General features: G+C 43.1%; 2 protein-coding genes across 17 annotated transcripts in view; one reads left to right on the top strand and one right to left on the bottom strand.

Moving 5' to 3' along the window:
* GALNT11 (polypeptide N-acetylgalactosaminyltransferase 11) overlaps positions 1-2,808 on the top strand; it is a 56,640-nt gene extending 53,832 nt beyond the window's left edge. For all 3 annotated transcript variants that reach the window (XM_040593324.1, XM_040593325.1, XM_040593323.1), the window contains 2 exons: positions 56-193; positions 2,008-2,808. In XM_040593324.1, coding sequence (XP_040449258.1) covers positions 56-193; positions 2,008-2,139 — 270 coding nt within the window. In that variant the 3' untranslated portion in view covers positions 2,140-2,808. The remainder of the gene's footprint in view (positions 1-55; positions 194-2,007) is intronic.
* A 3,309-nt stretch (positions 2,809-6,117) lies between these two features.
* The window catches only part of KMT2C (lysine methyltransferase 2C), a 198,498-nt gene continuing 178,486 nt past the window's right edge, over positions 6,118-26,129 (bottom strand). For 9 of the 14 annotated variants that reach the window (XM_040593317.1, XM_040593307.1, XM_040593316.1 and 6 more), the window contains 18 exons: positions 23,731-25,428; positions 21,912-22,124; positions 21,314-21,478; positions 19,892-20,033; positions 18,965-19,112; positions 17,943-18,121; positions 17,692-17,846; positions 17,252-17,504; positions 16,532-16,671; positions 15,484-15,588; positions 12,490-13,609; positions 11,392-11,528; positions 11,075-11,217; positions 10,641-10,809; positions 9,626-9,742; positions 8,932-9,005; positions 8,417-8,525; positions 6,118-8,143 (listed from right to left, as the gene is read on the bottom strand). In XM_040593317.1, coding sequence (XP_040449251.1) covers positions 8,051-8,143; positions 8,417-8,525; positions 8,932-9,005; positions 9,626-9,742; positions 10,641-10,809; positions 11,075-11,217; positions 11,392-11,528; positions 12,490-13,609; positions 15,484-15,588; positions 16,532-16,671; positions 17,252-17,504; positions 17,692-17,846; positions 17,943-18,121; positions 18,965-19,112; positions 19,892-20,033; positions 21,314-21,478; positions 21,912-22,124; positions 23,731-25,428 — 5,160 coding nt within the window. In that variant the 3' untranslated portion in view covers positions 6,118-8,050. The remainder of the gene's footprint in view (positions 8,144-8,416; positions 8,526-8,931; positions 9,006-9,625; positions 9,743-10,640; positions 10,810-11,074; positions 11,218-11,391; positions 11,529-12,489; positions 13,610-15,483; positions 15,589-16,531; positions 16,672-17,251; positions 17,505-17,691; positions 17,847-17,942; positions 18,122-18,964; positions 19,113-19,891; positions 20,034-21,313; positions 21,479-21,911; positions 22,125-23,730; positions 25,429-26,129) is intronic. The other 5 variants (XM_040593312.1, XM_040593313.1, XM_040593310.1 and 2 more) reach the window with 5 other exon arrangements.

The raw sequence follows: 26,129 nt of genomic DNA, 5'->3' as shown, positions 1-26,129 counted from the left end.
CAAAAAATGTGAGGCACTTGATTAGGATTAAATGTCTTTCTGTCTTCTCTTTCAGGTCTGGATTTACAATGAAGATCATGAGCTGATTTTAAATAATCTCCTTTGCTTGGATGTTTCGGAAACTCGCTCGTCCGATCCACCTCGTCTCATGAAATGCCATGGGTCCGGCGGCTCACAGCAGTGGACATTTGGGGTGAGTGGCTGGCATATCATTAATGTGCAACATTAATGTGTTGATAAGTGACAATAGCACTAACAGGGCATCAGGGCATCAGGGTTGAGTTTAATTATGAATAAACCTCAGATGCAGCAAAGTCCATTGTACTGTTTTAGGCTCAGCCCACAGTCTAAACAGCCTGATGTACAAAATGTACCTGTGGTGGCTGCATTTCAGCCTGAATAAGGCTTTTGCTGAGCTCTGGGACATGCAGGCCCTTTGCAACATGGGAAGGTTGCTTCAGCTCGGTTTAGCCTTTTTTCTGCTTGTCACAGCCACTCGCGGCACTGTGGCTTACGGGGATGTGCCAGGGAGAACAACATCCACCCCACAGCTCTTTGTTGTGTTGCGTTTGCAGGACTAGGAGACAGGAGCGGTCCATGTGGTGATTTTTACTTAGTGCTTGAAGAAGCAGAGGGCAGAGCGGAGGATTGAGAGGAGGTTTTTTGCAGTTGCTTCTGCCCTATAATTACATCTCATTAGTTTAATCGTTTAGAGCCTGGAGTGGCTGATTTCACAAAACTGAGCCAGTGCTGCATACACATGAAATTTGGCTCCTGGGTATTAACTCAGAGGCTGCCTCCTCACATGCCCTCAGCGTAGCAGTTGAGTCTGTAGTACTAATGGCATTAAACAAAGAGGAGAGCACTGCCAGAACTGCCTGTGGTGCTTCCAGGACAGCTCTGCATGACCTGTCTTGGGTTCACACCGTGCTGCTCGTGGGCAGCACGAGTTGCTAAGTGGAGTCAAACAAGGGGAAGCTGTTGCAGACCAGGATGGTTTGCAGGTAGAGGCAGGTATCACATGAGCCCAGGGCTGTGTGTCTGATAGTTGCACCAGCAGTGCCACAGCTACAGATGGTAGTGGGAGTAGTGAGCTGAAAAATTCTGCTGCTGCTAAGAGATTATGCAGGGTTCTTCAGCTTGAGTTAGCAGACAAAAATTTCATGAAATGGAGAGAATGGGAAAATAGCCATTCAGATTCAGTTTGTGACTGGCTGGTTAAGTGATACCTGTGGTGGTGGTGAAGAATCTGGGTGAAATGTGAGCTTTGAGCTGGCCATTGCCACTGGGTGGCCGGGAGGTGGGGATTTGTAACAGTGTCAGATTGGTGCTCCTTAATGATCAATAGCAAAAGAAAGTGAATCAAATATTAGGATTGATTAGGAAAGGAATAGGAACAAAAGCAGAGAAATGTCATCACGCCATTGTAGTTTGCCTGTACTGCACGTGCTGGTCACCTCCTCTCAGAAAGGCTGAATTAAGGCTGGAGAAGGTCCAGAGGTGGCTGGCAGGGCAAATCAAAGGTGTGGGGCACCTTTTTCATGAGGAACATGTGAGCAGGCTGGGACTGTTTAGATAAGTGAAGACGTGCGGGAGCAAAGGGAAGTATGTTAGGGGAGTCACTGGTACAGAGAAAGGCCAACTGTGCACTGGCGGTTACAGTGCAGGACTCGGAGCAGGGGGTGTGCTGGAGGAGTGTTGTGTATTCTTACCGCGTTCTCCTGCTTCACTGCACACCTGCAGTGGCTATGATGTGAACAAAACCCGAACTGTGTCCCTGTACAGTCGTGAGAGCCTGCACCTCAAGGTCTGAATGTGGTTATGGGGTGTGCTGTACTCTGGCTTTTAAACGGTGCTGCTCTGGGTCTGGTGTGTCAGGGAGGCTGCTGGGTGGTTCCTCTGTCAGGAAGGAGCATCCCCTCCCCTTAAGCGTCGCTTTCAGCTTCAGTTTAAGAAGAGTAGAACAGAATTTTAATAAATAAATCCCATCTGTCTTCCTCTCTCTAGAAAAACAATCGCCTCTACCAGGTCTCCGTGGGGCAGTGCATGAAGGTGGTAGATCCGCTTAGCCACAAAGGGTATGTGACCATGGCCATCTGTGACGGGTCCCTTCCTCAGCAGTGGCACTTTGAGAGCTGACACAGCAAGGATGTGGCGGAGAAGTGTTAAGCCAAGACCTGATTCCCCTTCAGCCATGATTTTAAATCACTCTGGAGGGCTCTGGGAGGAGCCGTAGCTGCTACACCTGGCACAACCATTGCAAGGACCCTTTAGAAATACTTTGCTCCAAAGAGTTGTGTGCGTGAGAAGGTCCCGGTGGTCACACGTAGCAGTAATAGCAGCAGCCCCACTGCAGGACAACGTGTAGAAGTGCAATTTATCAGTGGTTCCTTGGATTATCCTGGATTGTTGAACTGTTTTTAAGTAAGAGAAATTATTAGAGCAATGTAATTTAAATTCTGAGATTTTAGCTCTCTGGACCTTTTAAATGACAATGACGGAAAGGAGACCTCTTCAAGTATTTCCTGTGCAGTATCTCATTAATTTACATTACTAGTATGGTTTCACTGGCCAAATTATTTTACTTTTTCTGGAAAGTATTTTTAGTCCCTTTTATCTTCTGATGATTGTCATTTGTAATATTTAAATTTAGTTCTTTCAATTGACAATTTTAGGACATTTCATGTAGTTAAAATTCTTAGCTGTCATTCGTCACCTCATATTTAAAACAAAGTAACTATTACAAAGTCTATTTTGATGACTCATGACAGTAGCTGCATTTAAAATAAAGTATCATTTTTTTATTAATCTCCACGGCCTTCCTCTTTGTAGCTGTTGGACCAGAAAGCATCAGCTTAGAGGCTGATGGAAACTAATATTCACACAATTTGGGTCTTCCCTTGTTTTCACTCCCTTCCCTTCCCAGCTGGCTTTTCCTCCCTCTCTCACATCTTGAAAGAGTTGACAGGTAATTTCTCTCTATTTTTGTTTTTCTCCACTCCTCTGTTACCCCTTCCCAAGTTCATTTATGTCACTATTTACCTTTCTTCGACTTCCTGCCTCAGCCCCAGATGCTTCTCCAGCGTGTGGAAGCTGCTGCAGAAGAGAAAAGCTGTTCTTACCCAGCAGATTTCTTCTTAGCAAACACTGACCTTGTTTATCACACCGCAGCGACCTGCTGTCCCTGGGAAGCGTGCCGGCTGAACGTCCGCAGTGCCAGGACAGCCTTGCCCTCTCGCTTGGGCAGCAGAAACATTTTCCAACTGCACAAATACTCCAGCATCCAGTTACTGACATTTTGGGCAGCGTGAGGCAAATAACGATAGCGTTGGAGTAATTACAGACCCGCGTCTTCCCACAGAGAGGAGGGATTCGCTTGTGACAGTCCTTCAGCCGGCTGCCCGGGCAGTCGCCCTGGGAGGAGAAAAGCCGGCGGAAGAAAACGAGCAGGTAAGAGCGGTCCCTTGCCGCTGCGCAGCTTCGTGCCTCGCTCATCAGTCCTGGAAGCGGTGAGTCATGGCGGGGGAGGAACCAGGTAAGCCAGAACAATAGGCTGAAGTGGAATTCTTCCAGATAAAGCATTATGATGGGAATAATTAAGTAAATTTAGACACCAGCCAAGTTCCTTCCTGCCGAGAAAAGTCTATTAAAAACAACCCCAGTGCCCTGTGGCAGCTGGGGCCTGTGCTGCGCCTGGCTGGGTCAGGCAGCCCTTGTAGGTGCACCCAGAGCCTTGAAATGGGTTCCCAGGTCACTGTGGCAGGGCAGCGCAGGGCTGGGACACTCACAGGGTGCCAGCTCACGGTGACCTCCAGCTTGGACCCTTTCAGTGGCAGCGAGGGCGGCATAAAACCAGCCAGCACAGCGCGGCTGCGGAGCTGGTTTGTGCTGCCTGTCCTTGCACAGCTACCTGCTTGCTGGGGCGGCACCTGGGTGGCTCTTTGGGGCTGGAATTAATTCCAGTCCTTGCTGGGGGCAAAAAGATGGGCTGCAGCTACATTTATGCCTGTCTGATTAACCCTGTCTGCCCCACAAGTGTGAGGCAGCAGCCGGTGTTGGTACAGCTGCTCCCAGCTGTGTGCCGGGCTTTCCTGTAGGCTGTGGAATTTTTCTGGAAGTCATGTTGGCTGTGAGTAGCCCCGCTCTGCCTTTTCTTCTGTGGCCTTTGTGTTGTCTTTTTAAAAAATAATTAAAAATCAGAAAACAAACACATTCTGAAAGAGGCAGGGCAGAAGCTTGCTGTATTTATGGTCTGAATGTTGCCACAGAGCATTTTTTGACCTTTTGCTCCTGGTGAGGAAATTTGGAGGCAGCTCAGTACACGTGGTCTTTAAGCCTGCAATAATAGACAAGAACGGAGAATTGATGGAGCAATGCATTGCAGCTGGATTGTTCCTGCATATGAAGAAGATAAAATTTTACCTCGCTCTCATATAAGTAATAATACACTTTTTTTTTTTCTTTTTTTTCTCCTTTTTCCTTTGAAAACAAGTGATCCCCACACTTGCAGCGCTGTGTGTGTGGGCCTGTGGCTTTGGCCAGAATTGGTGGGGCTGGGCTGAGCCCTCCCAGGCAGCCCAGCGCTGCAGGGCCCAGGGACCCGTGCCGGTTCCCAGGAACAGATGGAGGCGGTGGCATTTTGGACGGCGTCAAATCGTTTCTGCTGTCCACAATTTTTAGCCACAGCTGTATCTGTTCAGTGCTGCTGCTGCATTGCATGCACCATTTGGACAAGGGAGGGGTGTCGGTCTTTTCTGTGAGCCCCCAGTCTGTGGAATCAGCTGTTTCCAGTTGGGCCCCGCAGGGGCTGCCTGGGATTAGGTGGAAATTCGTTGTTTTCTTCCTGTACTTGAGTTTGAAAAGCCATATCCCAGGTTATTATAAGCTGTTGCCATGCTCTGTTTGCCATCGTTGTGCTGAGAATTTATTATTTGTAAAGAACCTGTACCTGGGACCAATTTTTAAGCCTCTGGGTCCTTCTCGAGGCCTCACGGAGGTGGCGGGGACCACGGCTGACCCTTCCGGAGGCCGGCCTGCCCCGCACTAACCCGTGCGCGTGTGCCAGGGCCGAGGTGGGTGCTCAGCACCGCTCCCTACGAGCCGCCGGCCCCACAGCCAAAGCCCAGGCTGTGCCCAGCCCGCCACCCCCGCGGCTCAGCCCTGCGCAGGCGGCTCCCTCTGAAGTTGGCGATGGAAGGGGGTAGCGCTGGGGAACAGCTCTGCCCCGGCTGCTGCTTCCCACTGCTCCACACTAAACCTTGGAGCCCTTTTTTAGCCTTGAGCCAGCACTGAGGTCTTGCTGGAATGGCTCCGGTCACCTTGGGGTTTAACCCCGCACAGCCCCCCGGGCGGGAGACTGCGAAGGGGGAAGTAAGAAAACGGGTGGGTTAGGGGCAGTTTCACGTGCGAGCAAAGAACAAGGAATTAATTTGCTGGTTCCCACCGCAGGCAGGTGCGCAGCCACCTCCGGGGCAGCCGGGCTCCAGCACCAGTAACGGGGACTGGGGAAGACAAATGCCGTCACTGTGCATGTCCCCCTCTTCCTTCTTCCCCAGCTTTATGTGCTGAGCATGACGTGGTACGGTATGGAATGTCCCCTTGGTCAGTGGGGGGCAGCTGTCCCAGCCGTGTCCCCTCCCAGCTCCTTGTGCCCCCCAGCCAGCGCTGGTGGGGTGGGGGGAGGAGCAGAGAAGCCCTCAGCTCTGTTGCTTCATTATTATGTAATGAATTATATTTATTATCTGGGCAATAACGAAAACATCCCTCTGTTATCAACGCTGCTTTCAGCACAAATCCAAACCATAACCCCATACCAGCTACTAAAAAGAAAATTAACTCAATCCTGTCCAAAACCAGTGGAAGCAAACTATAGTATTTCCCCTTTTTAAAATATTTTTTTTTAAATCTTTTTATCTTTTGTAGATTTTCCCAGGAAAACACATTTGCAGGGAATGGTATCTGGTAAAGGCCCAGGACATGGCACCACAATGTAAAATTTTGGGTGGGGGTTGCCCTGGAGAAAAGGGGGAGGCAAATGCTTCCCACTGATGGAAGCAGACACTGAAACTCTGAAAGAACTAGAAAGTAGACACCTCAGATGAAAACAGGAGGATATACTTTATAGATGTAAAATATTTTTATTTGTAAATGCTGATCTTCTAAATCTGTTTCCACAAATTCCAAAACCCATAACACTCTGTATACTTCAAAAAAATTCTTTTTTTTTATGTTTTTTTTGTATTTTTTTTGCCAACATTAGATACTATTATACAGAACAGAAAAAACTGTAGGACAAATACTGGTAGGATGTTGGAATATTGTACAAGAGAAGAAAAATATTCAAGAAACAATTTCATACAGCTATTTATCAAGAGAAAAATATATACAATTGATTTATTCTGTAAGATAAAAATACATCATGCCATATACATTACAAGTTCAGAACTGTATTACTGAATATACCAACAGTTTACAGTCCACTTTAATTGTGCACACAAAAAAAAAAAAAACTTCATTTTTTTTTTTATATTTAGCCTGTGAAGTGTCAGTACCAGAATTTTAAGTACAAAATAAAAAGCTAACCTGGTTCAAAATGCTGATTAAGTTTCTACAAGCAAACACAAAACAGTGTTTATTTTTTTAAAGAAATGTAAACAAAAACAATCCATACAAACACATCTTTAAATTACATTTTCCAAAACCCTATTGCCAGAGTCCTGCAGCTGCAAGCACATTACATCTAATTTTTTTCTTTGTTTTCCTTTTAAGAAGGCTATCATATCAGACTTAAGCTCCCACTACATGATTCTATGCTGTTTACATGATTTAACATAGGCTGAACAGTCCCCTAATCCTTGACTACTTTTGCTGAAGGAAAAAACCAATGTCCAGCCTCTATTTTGGGTGGTTTTAGCAGTTATTCACAGTTATCACAAATTGTAAGCACAAAAAACCTGACTTAAGAAATAGGGATGCAACAATATAATACAAATAAAATTAATCTAAATTACCCAAACATCATCTACAAAAGTCAGAGTTGTAATATACATGTGCCCTTACCAGGCTTAAGGTTTACTTAAAAAAATTCTCATAAGACCACAGCTGAGAGTGCTTTAAACATAAAAAACCCTCTCTCTTTAAATTGAGATTTTGGTTATTCCGTAATTGTAATCACATGTCTGTTAATACATGAGATCATATTGTAACATCCCTATTGACATTTTATAATAAGCACCCGAACTGCTGCAGAGTCTGGTAGCATTTGGTCAATAACTATTTTTATACTGTATTTTTTTTCTCAAAATATTTACACTTTTGTACAAAGTAACAGAGTTTGTTAGTTCTGCAGGTAACAGCAGCAGCTTGGCTTTCTTCTAACTTTCTTTTTAAAAATAGCTTCATTCACTTATTCAATAATAAATACAAAAAGGTTCTCTTATTTTACAGAAATCAAAAACTACAATAAACTGACTCATGGAATCAAGTATTTAAATGTATTTTAGTGCAAGTTATTTTTTCCCTTAGCTCTATCCCTAAGGAAGTCGTTTCAGTACATTCCTTGTTCAGTGGTGTCTACTTTTATTTAAAATTTTTCTTTAATTAGAGGGCCTGCCCCTTTATCAAATAAGGCTGTGGCCAGCACTTTGGACTTCTCCCTTTCGCTGGTGATTTCAGTCTTACATTCATAGATGCCACCTGCCCTCCCGCAGGTCAGCCATCGGTTCTTTGCCCAAGTTAAACAGTTTCTCCTTAGTGAGCTCAAAAACAAAAGTGCTGGACCATTCTGTTAATTCAGTTTAACTTCCACGTGTCTGGAAAGTTAGCTTCGGATTTTGCCGGCTTGCTTCTGGTGCTTGTTTTTTGTGTGGGTTTTTTTTTTTTTATTATTTTTTTTCTTGCTTTTTAAATACTTGAGTAGAAATCTGTACTTCCAGAAGTGATTTCCCCCCCCCCCGCTTCAAAAAGGCAACCATTTTCCGTCGACAAAATCAAAATGTGAATCACTTCTTCCTAGGGACAAGCAACCCTCAAAGACAGCAAGGAATGCATTCTAGTTCATCCACTTTCGGCAGTTTACAGCTCCACAGTGACATGGAATCTTGTGCTGGTCATCTTCAAAATCAAACTTATAGTCATAGCAAAGCTGGAAGAAGATGGAGAAGAACAACCGGGATTTACTACTAACCGAGATTTACAAGCTTTCCTTGTACCTACAGGGTAAACGGCAAACTGCTCTACAGGCTGCACTGTTAGGGACTGGCGAGATTTAAAAGGAAAGGGGAAGGGAAGCATCCCTCTCCCCAGCCCCGTGCACAAAACAAGCTGTTTTGAGCTACTAGCTGTAGAAATCACGTAAGTATCTAAAAATTAATGCGGGTAGCAAGAGGTGAGTAAGCACAAACAAGACTGCCCCTACCTCCTCCCCTTTCTGGATTCTCCTGCTGGAGCTGATGATAATTTTGTGTCCTCTCTCAAAAGTTACCACCTCAGCCACACAGTTAGGTGCACACGAATGGTTGATATACCTAGGAAAACAGTGGGAGAACGGTGACCTTTTAAGAAAACGCATCCTTTCAGGCACATCTAAACCAAACCTTGGAATGACCTTAGCTTCAGGGGTGCATTGACTTCCCAGATATAATTATATTACTCTCTACTTGTTTCTTTACCTAGAAAATGTCAAAAAAAATCAAGCATTAAAAATACTTTTCCATCATTTTTTCATAGCTGCCATGAAATGTAATCAAAGACGAGCAAAGCTACTCAAAAAGACGACATTCTTTCAGTGGAATAGTCTGAAGGCTGATGTACCAGCTCAGAGAATAAAAACCATTGAGAAACGCCCGAACTTGAGTCCCTCGCGACCAGCCCCGGGGCAGGAAGGCGGGTGACTCCCCAGAAGGAGGTCAGAGAAGTCTCAGAGCCACCCACCTTGCAGGACCCCCTGTCAGGGTGGCATCGATGACGTGGTCATTGTCGATGCGGAACATGTACACGCCACGGTTCTGAAAAACAGAATTGGAAGACGGGCTCTTGTAGATTTTATGGAATTGTCGGCAATTAAAATGAAGCGTCAAGGTGGGTGAGCTCCAAGTGTCCTGCATTCGGGACCGGCCATCGCCCACCGGCTCACGAGGGAAAGCGCAAGTCAGGCCCTGCCCCTCGCTGCCTTCTCAGGGAACGATAAAACATAAATCTCCGGCAAATCGGCGTTTCCCTAGTAGCTTCTGTACTGCCTTTCATCTAGGGTCTTGCAGTGCTTCACAAGTACGTACTAACTTACACCACCGCCGAGTTACGCAAAGGAACTTGCTCTAAATTTAAAAAGTTCTCATTAAAAATTGAGGTCCTGACATCTCTGTCACAGTGTTCTCTTTGTCCTCCGGGACAGAGGATTGGTATTACCTACCTGGCCAGGGTGCTGTGAGATGTATTAAACATTTAAATACTCTGATCCTTTGATAAGAAACACTGTAGGTTATATTTTTAGCCTACTGCATTTATAGCGCAGCAGAAAACAAATCAGGGGACCTGAATTCACCGACTTGAAGAACAGCGTTTGGTTTGTGGTATGAACGTTTGAAAGGAGAAGAGGAAAGCAAGAGTGAACAACCACCCCCCATACCTGAGATTCGTAGAGCTTCTCTTTCCTGTTTGCTACCTCATTCCGGATAATGGTTCCGATATATTCAATGACCATAGTGTGCTTTTCAATGTCTCTAGCAGCATATAAGCCCAGGCCCTAAAAAAAATAATAAAAAATAGATCGCAATTTAGAATTCTGGAATAAATGCACTTCGTTCCTCACCATGCCCCAAAACAGTTCCTGCAGAAAATCATGTGAAAAGTGAACCACCCAGGAAGCTGTAACAGCCGAGATGCAGAACCAAGTTTTAAGATGCAAGAAAATGTACTTGGCTTCTGCCTGGGTGAGAAAGCTGCTCTTATACCTCTGACAACTGACTGGGGAAAGATTATAAATTCACTGAAAAATAAAGCGGGCCTTACTAGAACGGAGAAACCTAACAGGAACGCGGCAGCACAGTTAAGTCCAACCTAAAATAAACAGCAACTGTGTTCATCCACAGCAAGATTAATTACAAAGCTTTTGCGGAACAGTCTGCAGAGGAAACCACCACCAGAGTTACGTAAAGCAACGCGTTTCTTATTAATACGAATGCAAACAAGTATTGAACTCTTCACGCTGGTCTCATACCACTTTACTCAGCTTGGTCTAAGCATGTCATACTCCTACTGTATATTTGTATTTTTATTAAGTTTTACCAAGTTTTTGAGAAATAGGCTAAGAACCCCCCCAAAAACCTTGAAACTTTTTCCTAGATGACTGTAACAAATGAATTTTTAAGATATTTACAATAATTAGTCAGAAATCTTACTTAAGATACATCTATGGAAGTGACTGGCCACATAACCATCACCATTTAGGGATGAGACTTGAAGGAATTTCAGAATAGCTTTAGTTTCAGTTACATTAAGAAATGTACATGAATATTTATATGTAAAATACATGAACAGATATATAAATATAAACACACACATATATATATATATAAATAAAAGAGATAACTATGAGTGCAGGTAATTATTTTTAATATACATTTCCTAAAGGGAGCACTGACCTGAATGCGAGAGCGAGCTAGATAAACATTGGACTTCCATTCCGTTTTCATTTTGCGGTACTGAGAGGACTTGGAATGGACGAACTGCTTACTGTAAGGCGCGTTCAGTTCTCCCGTAACTGTGCTCTGAAATGACTTCGATGTGCTGGTGCTATTCAAGGTGTGAGGCCTGTAGGAATTGGGCATATAACAGGAAAGAATACAAGGAAAACTGAAGATTTCTCTGAAAACAGCCGCAAAACCCATGAAAAATTCTTTTAAGACATACAGACACTTAAAGCCAGCTAGCATAGACAACAAAGCAATTCCTTTGATTTGGGCATGCACATACACAGCCAAAGACGACAGGGTTTGTAAGCAGCAGACGAAAGCACAAATAACCCTAAGCAGCCTATAAACCCTGGGCTGTACTATGTGAAATTAAAACAAAATACCTTAACACAAACCTCTTGACATGGGTACTCATTTTAGGCTCGGCACGGGCACAGCCCGTGGGGTTGATAGCAAGAGGAAGTTCCATTAAGGGGTTTCGGCCATAGCGGAAAGTGTAGTTCTCACAGGCCTCAACCCCTGGCAGCTGCAAAAAAACAGACAAAAAGAAAAAAAAAACAACACAATAAATCCAAGGAATTACATATTAATCGTGTGTAGCCAAATGTTTACTTTTGCACACTTTTTCCTGTTCCCCTTCTCACGGGTATAGCCAACTATTGGGGGGGATCCAGCAAGAACCGGGGTGGTGAAGACTCACCGATTCGGCAATCCTGGCCACTGCGGAGACTGTCAAACCAAAGAGGTCTTCGCCCTTCAAATAGCCAGGAAACAGCTGGAGCATTTCAGAGTCTTTTCTAACAGAAGCAACGGGCTCCAAGATTTTATCCCACACACCTACACAACCATACGGGAAAGAATTACAGCGATCAAAAAATAAAAGTCTATTGTACCGGTTTTAAAACGAATGCCTGAGGATAGCAGGAACCAGAAAACCATACTGAAAAAGCATTTTGTCAGCGGTTGTGTTCACAAACAGGCTGATATTTAAGAAGATATTTAAGTGAAGTGGAGAATTGTTTGGTGAGCTGCTATTTTTTCTGAACAAGCACGACGTTTCTACCGCACCCTTGATTCTTGGGGGCGAAGCTCTTCATATTCACAGCATGGGAATTGTCAGTCCTCTGACAATAACCTAGACAGGTTCTGCTAAGAAAACCTGCACAAAGTAGAATTCTCTGAAAATAAACTATATATTCTGACTCCACTGACTGAGTATCGCCAGCTCTTGGCTGTAGGTGGGCAGCTCCCCGGCAGTGGTGTGACTGGACGGATGGCATCACCAGCGGCTTAAGACCCAGAGCACCACAGCCCACGCGCTGCTCACCTGCCCGTACATTTATGGTCCCGTGTTCTTCACCCTGCCAGAGACAACGTTACCTGCCCTGAGAACAACGTGGTCATCTCCACTGTCTTTTTATCGCTTACTAACTTCAGCACAGCTGATTTAAGGTAACTGAGTAACGGTGTTTCACAAAGTCACTTTGCCTGAAAGGAAACCTATGTTGACATTCCTACTCTTTTATTTCATTTTCAGTACGCAATCCTGGGTCTCCTCTGTGACGTTGGAACAAGTCATCTCATTTGCAGCTTATACAGTTACTTCAAAGGTGTCCTCGGTCTTCCTGGCGTGGTACTGAAAAAGGGCCCTGGAAGCTCACTATAGGCATTACGTTAGAACAGCGCGGGCAGCGTTTATTTGAAACGCCACACCTTTTTGTGAGACATTTATCGTACCCTTTAGCATTAGTAAGCAAACAATCCCACAAAGGTCACGGCCTTAGTTCACAAAATTTACCTTTTGGTGTTGTGTCGGCAAGGACCAGATCTTCGTGGCCTTGCTCCACAACCCTGATGACAAAGAGCGGGAGCCCGTCCTTCTCCTCAATCGAGCAGAGATAGCGACAGCGCCTGTTGGCGTATCGCATGCTCCAGTACAGCCGGCTGGCCTCGTAACCCACGGGGAAGAGTGCTTTGGAGGAGTGGAAGGCCTGCATCTGCTGCGGCAGCAGCTGCCCGACGGCATGAAAGATCAGGCTTCCCACACGGAACGTGTGGTCGCGTTCCCCTCGCTGAACGATGCTGGCGATCTGCCGCACTTCGTCACGCTGAACGTAGACCCTCCTGAAGACTGCAAAGTAACTGAGTTCTTGCTCATGAGTTCCCTTTGGTTTGTGCATGGGGCAAAGCATGGTCTTGTCTTTAAAAAACATGCATTGTGCTTTAATGGCACAGGTAAAGTGATAAATATTGGTGCACCTTAACCTGTGACAACCGCTGGTGGCACCCATTTTGTGACAAAACATGCATTTCATTTGCAAGCCTCTGCGCAGCGCTAGTTCCACGTTTATTAAGGCACCAGCTTGTGTCTCGTAGACTTCTGTAGACCAAAGAGCACAGTTCAAATGGACCCAAAGGTCTAAATCCAGGTTAAGAAGCCTCGCTGGTCCATCAGTTAACCCGTCACCTTCCTCGTGACAGAAGCAACATTTCCTGTAGTCTTTAGGCACAGGATCTGGTTTAAGGGTTGTGCCCAGTTTTTTAAGAAATTCATCTATTTCTTCTTCACAAGGAGGTTTGAACGATCCTTTAGGAATCACAACCTGAATGCTCCACTTTTTCCACTTTGTCCCTTTCCATTTCTTACTGGGAGGCCGAGAGTCATCAAGACTACTGTGTATTGCTTTTAACCTAGGTTTTAGTTTCACGGTTACCTTCAGCTCATCTGGCTTTGCCTCTACCTTGGCTGCTTCAAAGGCAGGGGGGAACATGATGGGGGGTGACGACGGGGGAGAAATTTTCTCCTGCAACTGAGGCAGACAGTGGACGTCCAAAGTGGAGATGTTGTTGCTGTACTGATGGAATGCTTTAGGCGGCCTCTCTTTCATCGGCGACTGCGGCAAAGATGAAACCGAGTCCTGATAAATCAACAGAAAACTCTTTAGAAAAAAATCCCAAACGGTTAACCATTAAATGTATCCTAAAAACACTGTCAGGGCAGCATGGAAGAAGCTACTCTCAATGCCTAAAATCACGATGCAGCAATAGAAAAAGACGGGAATTACCCTGAGCCACGTTAGCACAGCTTGTGCCAGGATACGGAGCACAAAAGTTCTCCCAGTCAACCCGGAACGTGGTGCCCTTTAATACAGAAGAGGAAGCACAAATCCTCCTTTGTCCAGGGTTTGAATGAAAAACTACTCAATTGCCCTAGATGAGCTAACTGACAGATTTAGTTCTTAGGTATTTTTAGAAAGTTTTGTCACAACACAAAATGGTCTTAAAATATGGGTCAGAGAATTAATTTAAAGAGTAAGAATCTTGTTATTTGGTATAAGGGGAAGATCTGGAATTAATGCCACATATTTTTCCTGGAAACAAGTAAGGAGGAAATTCCTGCAGGGTCTAGATTAGGTAGACCCTAAGGACCTAACTATTCATTCACACTAAACAAGAATTACACCTGCAAAGATTTGTTTTAAAAAAAAAAAAAAGCAAGAAAAGAACAACAACAAAGGAACTTGACACTAAAAAGTGCTTAATGTGGTTTGTATGATTAATCTTGAAAGAGGAAATGAAAGGATCAAGAGGCTGAACATGACATTTAATTAACTTAATTATGTACATGCTGATGCACTTGTACAGAAATGTTAACCCTGTTTAAATACATGTGAAAATGAGCTACACAGGACACTAAAAAAGGATGTGGACATACACACACTTCTTTTCTGGTTTTGTTTAATTGTTGCTTTTTAATTACTTCTGAAAAATTAAGTAGGATGCATTGGAAGGGAGGCTGCAAATTCTACAATAAACTATGAGACTATGAGAAAGCATTCCTTAGGTAACGCTGCACGCATATGGCCTGCTCTGTCCACTGGTTTAGGGAAAGAAAGGTACATTTGAACTAGAAAAAGTAGAAACTTTTTCTAGTTCAAAAGAAAAGCTAGTTAAAAGAAATACTCAAAAAAAAAAAGTTCTCTATGAGAAAACAGACTTAGCAAGATCATTGAGTCTTAGTAGTCTGATTTAGTCTGATTAAACACAGATACATTTATCTTCCTTCAAAACTGAAGGAACCTGGGTACAGCCAGACGTAACGCCCTGTGTGGAAGTGCTGAGCTTCTCCGAGGTGCCGTATACCCCTCGCAGCGCCTGCAGGTAGAGAAAGGTAGACTCGGGGCCGCCTGAGAAAAACCCTGGCCTAATTCCACTTTCAGTTGAACAAATTTCTTAAAATATCTTTCCCCAGTAATCAGAGCTTCTTTTCCCTTGTCACTGTCAGTTGGCAGGCTTTTTACTAATTAATGCTTTAAAACGGTGGCTTTGCCCAAATAAGTAATGGAATAGGACTGTATTTTTCCAGTTATATAGAACAAATACAAGTCTTTTTGCAAACCTTGTTGTTCAGTTATTATTTGCACAGCTGTAGTTTATTTTTAATATATAAGCCAAATAAAAATGCAGGTTATAGCCCTTAAAGATATATCTATGGTTTTGTACAATGCCCAGAGACCTTAAATGACTACTTTTTTGAGACTGCACCTTCAAAGCCTGGGAGGGCAGCGAAAGGTGGCAACTGTTCTGCCAAGCATCTTTGTCATACAGAAGGATCTGCAAATATGATTTCTACTTCTGCTGCTGCTTCAGAATCTCAACGTCTGAATATAGAGCAAGTCATTTCTAAATCTCTAAAATGACGTACAAACTTCCCCTTCGCCCCCCTTCTGTTCATCAAAAAATAGCTGCGATGATTTCTGCTCACTAAGGTCTACCAGCATTCGATACTTACTTTGTTCTCTGAGTTTTTTGCTTGCACAGCTGCTGAATAAAGAACAAAGCAGTTGTTGCTACAGAACACAATGTCCTTCATTTTATCAGAGCCTTCTTGGGAATCCTGGGAATCAAACATGGAGTATTATCAGAAGTGCATTTTAATACCATGCTTCACATAATAAGTGTAAAGAAACAAGTTTGCCAACCTGGCTAGAAAGTCTTTAATTGTAGAAATTTGTGAAGTAACGAGCGATGCTGTGATATAAATACTTGATTATTTGACAGATCTAATGTTACCACCACCTACAACCTTGTTCCACAGCATTTCTTGCTTTTAAAAGAAGTTTAACAATCCAAATAAAAGCTTTCCATACCATGCACCCATCTGCTCCATAGGCACACTTGCAAAGTAAAATCCATTTTCTTTTATCTTTAGATGGCAAGAAAAGGTCTCATTTCAGCCTAATCGAAGACAGATCATACTGTTTTATCTACTGATCCATCTGCAAAACATTACTGGGAATTCCATGCTTCTCTGACTACATGAATCCATTACGTCTGTGTATAAGTTTTTATTATACACTTTTGTTGCATAATTAATCTCATGGAAAGAGCAATGGTGCTTTTAGAGTGAGTGACGGTTCCCAGCGTAAATACAAGGGACTGAGACTGAAATCTGATTCCTGCTCAAAAAGAGTACAAGTCTTCTTGCTCTTATGAAACTTCCTGACAATACAGCACTGCCTTACAAATAAGCTCTTTTTGAATGGTCTCTGGTCATGGAAATTAGTAGCAAAATTTAGGAGACTGCCATATACAGGACCCATTGTATGAAATTGACTGAAATTCATTTTATGTTCAAGCGAAAACTTTGACAGTTCTTATTTGTACTACAAATGTGCTGGAATGTCCCGTTGTGAATTAGGACACGCACAGAAGGGAGACTACAAAGCAACCTGGCAGTGGTGTCAGTTGGCGTGACAGGCAGTAGCAGTAGAAAGCAAAGCTGCTTTCGTTTGCTCGTCTACCACTACATGCGAGAAAGGACGCTTCCGTGGCAGTACCTGTTTAAGGAAAGGCAGGTCTTTGAAGGACTTCCGCACCCCACTACCAAGAACCACAACTTTGCAGTGAGAGCACCATCGAGGCCTCAGTGCTGAGCCTTCTGCGATATTCTGACTGTGATCCTTATAGCCAGCTATACCTAGAAAATAGGGGAGTCTGTTAGAAGCTGTGTCAGATCAAACCAATTTACGAGAAGTCGCAGTACTCTTAGCGGTCTAGAGGAGTAGCATCCTCCTAGACAGGGCACGGAAGGCAAGATTTAAACTAGAGCCTGATGGGGAAATCATTTAAACCAGACCAAACCCAACTCTGTGAGCAACAAGGGAAAAAAATGTTCTCCTATAAGAAACGAATAACTAAATCAACGTAGGAATACATGCTTAAACAACGATGTCAGGTTTTCCAGATTAGGAACAATCTTTCTGAACGATGGATTTAAAACTCAGACTGGACAAAAATAACTGGTAATACTGGGAACTACTCGAAGAAATACCTCACTGACAGCGATGTAGATAACACAATGGAAATCAGAGATGGATCACAACTATTAAGCTATGGTTAACTTAGGTCCACGGGTAATGATCACTTAAGAAAAGCGTTATTTAAAACAAGAACCAATTATTTAATAGTACAGCATGAATTTGTGAGGCTGAAATGCATTAATACTGACTCAAGTTAAAATCTGGGTACTGAAAGCTTAAGCATTAACGCCCACTCACCATTGCTGTTTGCAGGAAATGGCACATTAGGTTGCTTCAGGCCGTAAGACCCTACGATCCTGGCAGGTCCCATGGGTCCTGCCTGCGGACCCTGAAGTAGTAAGTGTTGCCTGCACTCCATAGACGGGTTCACTCTGTGACTGGTGGCGGTTGCCATGGAGGATGGGATGTCTGGAGCATTACTGACCTCGTAACTGTTGGGAATTCTGACATGGAGCAGGTTGGAGAATGCCGCTACAACGCTACTAATGTTCTAAAAACAACAATAAAAATATACCTTTGTTTTTAGACAGGCAGTTACGATACAATAATATAAATTATTAGACAATTGCAACAGCTGCTTCATCATACTATGCTATAACCCCTTCAAATTCACTATACATAAGATATACTAACTACTGTTGTACTTTATGTATGTAATACAAGCTTATTCCTTTTACCTCAGCCGCTGTGGGATGTAAAGTAATTGCTACAGATATAAGGCCAGATTTAGGACCATTCTGGGATGGCCCCAGCTGAGAGGCAAAGAAGCCAGAACCAGGTAACGCTCCTGAACCAGGTTCTGGTTTTATGTAATTCCTTTTGGCTTCTGAACCTGAAAATGAAATTAAATACACCAGGTTATTCCTACACGCATGTGAATGCAAAAAAAAAAAGCCTAGTTCTAATGTTTGCTCTGCTGCAGTCTCACCTTTTCCAGTACTGCTGGGTAGGATGGGAATGATGGGAGATGGTACAGGTTCTGGGTTCTCCTCCTTTACAACTGACAAGTCTGGATACCTACTGATTTCCATTCCCACCACGCTTTCAGGAGAGGAAGAAGGAACAAAGCTGTCAGGAGTGTCCCTGTCCTCACAGTGATCTTGAACCCTGGAAGAGAACCCAGAAAAGCTGTTTCGGCAACGTTCGAAAAACCTTTGCTAAGCCAGAGTTAGAAATCATGACAAGGAGCTACAGTGAACTTGCTCCATGCTGCCAGTCACGGAACGCAATTCTGTGGTGGGCCATTACTTCTGGGTGTCTCCTACTCCACCGCACACGGTGGTTTCTTGGGAAAGATAAAGAAAACCAGGCACTAACAAAGCCCAGGCTCCATCACAGAACTCTCCGCCCCCCATGGCTCCATTTTTCACCTGTGTAAAAATCAGTATTTTAACTTTTGGGTTAAGTGTATTCACCGGTCCACCCCCCCTCATTCATGCACAGGCTTCAGCGCGTCAAAGACACCCAGCTTTTGGTTAGGCGAGTGAAAGGGAGGCAGAAGGGAAGACCGCTGGGGGAAGACTCACATTCTAGCGCACATTTCTCACACGGTAACACAGAGTACAGCCAGGGAGTTTTCAGGCTGACTCGTGCACAGTACTGCTGTCTGGTACAACAGTCATGTACTGTCACACTGCAACAGTACCATGCTGCTCCAGGAAAAGTGCCAATTTGTATAGTTTTCTTTCACTTTTAAGACAGCAAGGTAACGAATTTTTAACAATTTAACAGAATCTACAGTCTAGCAATGGCAGAAGTCACCTACTTCGCTATGTGGCTCTCTACATATGGGATGCTTGACCAGGGCAAATTATCCCCTTATGTTCTCTGCACTGTGTGGCTGCACACAATGGATATTGTTTCTTCACACCTTCACAGCTCTCACCTTTTACTAAAAGATCACTGAATCTGCTCCAAATATGTTTTTGAAGATAGCAGGGAAAAAATTACCTTAACTCCTCCTGATTGTTGTGAGGTGGTGTTGGAAGCGAAGCAGGAACATCCACAGTTTTAGGGCCCTGAGCCATTGCTCTTGCTAATAAATCATCTTGTGGTCTGAAAGGCAACTGGAACTGCTTTGGTCCCAGAGCTTTGGTAACTAAAAACAGAAACGCACAGCACCGTGAGACATCTGTACAGCTCTGCCACTGATATATGTCCTATGCATTGGGGTACTGGTGCCTCCCTGACACAACCAAGGTGCTACAGCAGATGGTAACACCACTCTCATCCACTTGTAGTTAAAAAATTTCTGATCATTCATGATTTATCTCCATATATACAAAAACCTGCAAATTTTGAGCAAAAAGGGCTTGAAATGCTTTTGAGTGTGCCTTCTGCCAATATGGTAAGATTTTTTGTTTTACTTAAAAAATAAGTAACATAAAAATCAACAACTTTGTAACAACAAAGGTAAAGGAGTGGGGGGAAAGGGATTTTGTCCACTGAACAGTCCTAATGAGGAAGCAATATAAAGTTCTACTTAATAGAAAGCAATATTAGCTGATTAAAATTACAAGCAGCAGAAAATACACGCGAACTACACGCACCTGCTAAGGGTATATTTCTGGTAGACTGCTTTTAAGCTCACTCAACTGTGAGTCATTTGTTGTACTGGACATAAAAAAATGATTTTAAGGTTTTCTTTAAGACTGCTTTTAGTTCTCAACATTTTTTCAAAAGGGAACAGGGAAAAGGCTATCATTTGACATTATACTGGTATAAAATAAAGCTAGATAATGACTACAACCTTAAAGAGTTTAGGCATACTGTTTTTATAGATGAAGACTACAACTGAAAGGCATCCCAGTTACCTATTTTGTAATTAGCTACAAACTTCGACTCATCTATTAGGGAAACAATACGTATTAGTCTTACCATCATGACCTCCTAACATACCAGCCTTGCCAGCAAGTTCCTCAGTGGTTGCAAAGCCATTTACCAGCTTCTGGCACGCCACCGGAGGCGGTGTGGGAGGAAGAGAGGCTGGAGGTGTCGGAGGATTGCTCAGATTGTTCTGCTGCATGAAATTAAGGAACCGTAAATCAACCGTGGAACACAGGGTGAGAACTTGCCTTCTTCTAGTACTAGATAATGTCACCCACTCGTATTTTTACACCCCGAGGTAGCTCTGATAAGCAGCAATAGATAATTCTCAAGTATGTGACCAAAACCATGAAATTATCCACTGTAAAAAACACAATGCTTTGCTTTTCTTCTGTCAGTGATATTATCAGAGAAATAGTTTACATGAGCAATATACATGACTGAAAGAAGATACACCCAATTTTTTTACAGAAAAGCACAAAGAACGTTTTTAGGAACTGTTTGGGAGCTCCAACAAGTTCCTGCAGTTCAAACAAAGGCCTGAACTTAAGACTGAGAGCGCTATTCTGCAGTGACTCTCCAACAACCACAAACAAGCCAGTGCACCCAGTTTTCATTAGAAGGGAAGCTACCTCCCATTTAGCACAGGATGAGCTTCCACTGAAGCAGTTACCATGGAGAAGCAGATACTCTGCGAGTTCACACTCCAGGCTACTTCTCACTAGCTTACTTAACTGCCCATATTTTAAATCAAAACTGAATGAGAACCTCAGTATCCGTTCTTGTCGCAGTCATGCCTACAAAGCCAATAGTTATTATTCACTTTTGACCACAGCAACTATTTCTGCTAGGTCACATCCCCAGCTTACATGCCATGTAAGGCTGGAGTAAACACCACTGTTTTTTAATAAGCTACTGAAGCTCTTATATTAGGGTAGCCAAGCAGCAAATTTGATTCCGTCTATTCACTGTCTTGCTGCTCTCCCAGTATTGCCATGCTGATCTCGTAGACCGAGTTTTAAATTCTGTGGGTTATCAGCTCATCAACAGCCTATTTTGTTCAGAGTTCTCCGGTTCTTAGTTAGGTCTTAGTAGACAAATGATGAAAGTCTATTTCCCATTTAATTCACATTAAGAAATGCTTTAATGCTTTCAATAACTTTGCAGGTAGTGGGAACTCAGCCTTTTCTGCTCCATAAAACCGTAATTACAATTTTCACTACTTAGCATTCATTTGTAACAGGAATACTTGTAGGTTTTAATTAGTTTACCAGTCTCCAGAACTGATTTCCACTTTCAAAGTAAATCAATGGTGACTGTTTCACCACTGCACCATCTATCTAGTCTAGCAACAGAAAATTATTTTCTTCTGGTTGCAGAAAAGGCAGGAACTCCAACCAACTGCTAGTAACAATGTCATGAACTTCTTTTCCCACAGAGAGTACACAATGGAAATTCAGATTAAAACCATACCTTGTAAATGAGCTGGGAGTAGTAATCTGAAGCCCCATCAAGAGTAGCACTACCAAAGCTTCCTACAAGTCGATTTCCACCATTTAGCTGGCCACTGCCATAGGGAAGAAAGTGTGCAAAGCTCACTCCAATTATTGGTTCCATCAAAGGCAGAAGAGAAAGCTGCTATATTTAAAAAAAAAAAAAAGTTAGAAATTAATTTAACTATAACATAGAAGCACCACAAATCTTCAAACATCAGTAGAGTGGTTTTTAGTCTTAAAAAAAAAAAAATATCAGAATTTACCCATGATCAGAAAACTGTGTCAAACAGACTTCTCTGTTAAGGAAGGTGGTGGCCCCTTGTCCCTCACAGCCACAGCTCCGCTCCCTGCCAGTTCAGCTGCAGAGGCTGCCAGAGCTAACAGGAACGCCATGGCTTTGAGACAACCAAATGCCTGCCACGTCAGTAGATCTTCCACATTGAAATAAACCCCAAACTTTAAATTTCCTAGTTTTGTGGGAGTTTTCATTTTCCCCACCCTGTTCTCAAAATTCATCTTAATGATCAACTTCACTTCCATCACGAGAAGCCCACTCTTTCAAGTTGTACACCTACCTGTTTTAACTGGATGAATGTATCAGCATTAGGGTAAATAGCTTGCTTTTCTTCTTCCTCTTTTTTTCTTTTCTTGGACCGAGGAGCTGCCTTCTCTCCTGTCCTCTGAGTTCGCTTATTTCTCTGTTTCTTGGTTTCAGGTCCTACATCTGTTCTCTGAAGCTGGCTGTTACTACACCCAAACACACCTTGCATCTGGTTGCCTCCAGTTTGCTGGTATAAAAAAAAACAAGAAAGGGGAGCAGATTTTTTTTACATTTTAATATACAGTTCATTCAAATTTACTGCAGGATAGTCTGAGAGGACACGCACAGTATAATTTCATCAATAACAAACTGTATTTCACGGTTTGTTTACTTTGCTGTCTCACTGGCAACCGTAACGGCTGTACTGTCCCTACACAGAATTCCGAGTTATCACGAACACCACTGACATCTGAAAACATCATTTAAAACTCACAGCCCAGAAATATTTTCTTTTGAACACCCCCTAAAATTAAGATACATGTGCATGGAACCTTAGACATTTTCAGAAGGCTGTAAAGAAAGGCACATCTGGTTACAGAAAAAAGGCAAATCAATTAATATTAATACAAAATCAGAAACAAAAACTGTATTCTGAAACACTTCTAGATGGTACAATTTCCTTAAATACTTTCACTAGGAATATGCAACACCGTTCTTGAGATAAAAGGATAGTTGTGTAAAAGCAATCAGAATGGGACTTGGTAACACAACAAATAGTGGCAAGCCAAAAGAAAAGTTCAATTTCTTTTTATCAATTATTATTCTAAACAGCTCTACCTGACCCTGGTCACAAGTACTCTCACTGATATTCCCATCATACATGTTTTAACTGTGGATCTTTAACACTTACCCAAGTCACCTGCGGCTATTTTTATTTATTTAAAAATAAAATACCTTTATTTTTATCAGTCTTCATTAATTTTGAATGTGTTTAAATTTTGTTTCAAGGATGCATTTAGACAGCCATAAAAAACCCAACCGAGTAAACTATTACAATGAAATGACCCACAAATCTAAGCGTAAAGTGTACCCTACCTCCACAGAAAGCAGTTTTCTTTCAGTCTGTTTTTAAGAGCCTTATAAGTATTATATCATATAATGCCATTAATATAAAGAATTAATGCTCCCTTCCAATAAAGTAAAATTAATTAGAGAAATATTCTGTAACACAGAAATCCAGCAATTTTAGCAGATTTAACAATTTCACACTTCTGATAAAAATCCTAGAGCATAGTCTCTACTAAAATTAGAGACAGTATATGCATTTTCCCAGGCAAAAAATGAGCATGGACTTGGTTCAGTCACAGAACACTCCCAATGGTGCAGATGAAGGGGAGTGAAGCCCAGCCCCACGCCTCTGCAAAGGTGCACAGGTCATCCCACACCTGACTAAGGTGGAGCCACAGAAGAAAGCAGCATACAGCCATACCGTGTACTGTACGGAAACATCCTAGTAGGTAATTAAGCATCCTGCTGTAAAATCTTGCCTTTATCTGGGTAAATATTAGGAAGTGGCATTTTTTAAGATGACTACCTACAAAAAAACTCTTTCGCATTTTAGTAATTTCTGAATACATCCATCTACAAAATCACATTGATTCTTTCTTTTTGTAACACAGATGATTTACTCATGGAGCAGAGGCAGGAAGGGAGGTAAAAATTCCTTAAAGCTGTTTATTCCACTCGTGCACATCGGTAATCTCCCTGCCTTTTCACAAACGCCCATGGTAAAGGCACAAACTAGCCTTTGATTGTTGATGACCACTGCATAGCAAAACCAGTAACAAGCTCACCATTCCTTCAGCTGGATTCTGCTTCTCTGTCAACTTCTTATCCCCAGAAGCCTCCTCTTCTGTTCGGCCACTGTTCTCTGATTTCTGATTGACAAGAGATGAGGACTTCTTATTTTTAAGCAGGTGTTTAAGCAATTCGTTCCCGGACTCCCCTTTTGCAGCTGGAACACTAGCTGGTTGTGCTGGGCTGTGAGCTGAAGAGGCAGGCTGTGATGTGACCTTATCTTCTTCCACCTTAATACTGCTTGGATTTTCTGGTTTAGGCTCAGCTTGACCTGAGCACTGATCAGTTTCTGCCTTTTCTAGTTTAACTTCTTGAATGCTGGCAGGTGTATCTGGTTTAGCCTTTTCAGTCTCTGTATTTACGTTCGGCTGTTTCTGCGGCAGGCTGCTGTTGGGGAGCTTACATTCCAGCTCCGGAGAGGTCTGGCTCTCTCCTGCGCTTGATGTTGATGGGGCCGCTAACTCCGCTGACTCCTGTTCATCTTGATGACGAGAAAGTTCACTGGGGGTGTTAACTGTGGGGGTGGAGGTAGAATCTGAAATGGTTGGAGTGGATGGGGCAGTTATATCTGAATGCGGAGTTGACGGGGCTTTTATTGATTCAGCGTCATCGTCCTTCTTCTTTTTTCTCGTCCTTTTCTTTTTTCCTTTCTCTTCTGGGATTATGTCAGAATACAGCTGTATGAGAGACTGGCTTGATCCAGGGAAGTTTGTTGCCTGGGGCACACTAGTGTCTGAACCACATGGGGCACCACTACCGAGTGCTGCAGATGAAGGTACAGCAGAAGCAAATGGAGGCCTGACTTGGTTCGGTGTAAAGGCAGCCCCCGTGAGATTCCCATGAGTTTGTTTTACGTTATGGAAATTAGGGGCTCCGCCTGGAACAGCAGATGCATCAGGTCCAAAAGTTGTAGGCCCCACTGGCCTTCGCTCACTGCTTTGCATAAAATTTGCGGCAGGAGGTGAGGTCACAGAGCCTTGTTGCAGAATTTGCCCCATTTGTTGCTGTTGATGCTGTGGAGACTGCTGAAGAGGTCGCGGAGTTTGTATGAAATCACAAGGCAGATCAGAATTAAAGAAAGGTATCTGAGACAAGGACGTTTTGTTATTTAATTCAGACCCTATCATACTGTGCTGCTCTAGTTCCATTCTCTGCTGTAAAGCCCTCTGTCGGTCTACCTCCTGCATAAGCTGAATGCGTTGCCGTTCCTGTTGCTCCCGTAAACGCTCCTTTCTTTCCCGCTCTTGAAAACTTTCACTAAAAGGGTTATTGTCCTCAAACTCCACCCTTGGTGGCGGTCCTGACTGTGCAGTTGCATTTGGACCAGGCACAGGAGCTGGTGTACCAGGAGTAATAGGCAATGGCGTCATCGGAGGCTGCATCCTTGCTGGATTCATGGAAATATGACTGGCAGGGGCGTTTGCAGATTGCCATCCAGATAAATTTGGCATTCTGGTTGGGTTGGATTGCCCAGGGATCACCACTGTATGTTGCTGATGCTGGAGCTGTTGTGCCACCATGGGGAAGTTTTGCTGATTTATTGCTGGTGATGCTCCTCCTGGAACCACTGGTGCTTGAGCCTGGACGCCTGGCATTATAGCATGGGGTGCCATTCCACACTGCTGCTGCTGCTGCTGCTGCTTGATTCGATATTCCTCAATTAGTTCTGCATGCTCTTTCTGCTGCTTTCGGATCTAAAAATTAAAAGAGTAATTATTCATCTCTGACATGTACTGACTACGTAAATAGCATCATAATTTCAGTAGACAATGAACCTCAGGCAAAAATACCATTTCTACACAGTCTTATTTTCTCTCCCTTTTTAAGGCTAATTAGCCATTATTTCAGTAGGAATACTATCCATCCCAAAATTTTAGAAAAAACAACAGTGCCTCAAAGTTCTAATTAAATACCAAGACTGCACTGTGCTAGAGAATCTACAAACCAAACCCAGAAGTGATGCTTGTCCTACAGATCTTATCATGCATGCACAGGATAACAATAGTTGGGAACAGACAGGAAAGAGGAAACAGTGAGATGGATGACCTTACACATTAGCAAACATTTTTCAAAGATGTAATTGAAAAGGAAAAGTTACAGGAAAACAAGGAAGTAGATGCCCATTTATTCACAGGCAGAGTCTCAAATGTCACACAGCAGACAAAACTGGCAACTACCGCTTGAAAATTTTGTATTTTAGGATGAAAATAAACTTGACCGGGATACTAGAAGTTAAGCCTAGTCGTTCATTTTTAAGACAAGCAGGAGAAGCCAATGGAAGGATATGACAGTGTCAACCAGCCAAGAAAGAGCTTTTCAGAAACACAGCCGGTATCTAACTACACTGCTTTCTAAAGAAGATAAAAGGACTTGTAATCCACTGGTTAATAATGCA

The sequence above is a fragment of the Falco naumanni genome, chromosome 4 (genome assembly GCF_017639655.2).
Source record: "Falco naumanni isolate bFalNau1 chromosome 4, bFalNau1.pat, whole genome shotgun sequence".
NCBI classification, from domain to species: domain Eukaryota; kingdom Metazoa; phylum Chordata; class Aves; order Falconiformes; family Falconidae; genus Falco; species Falco naumanni.
This window is presented reverse-complemented; position numbering and strand designations above follow the sequence as displayed.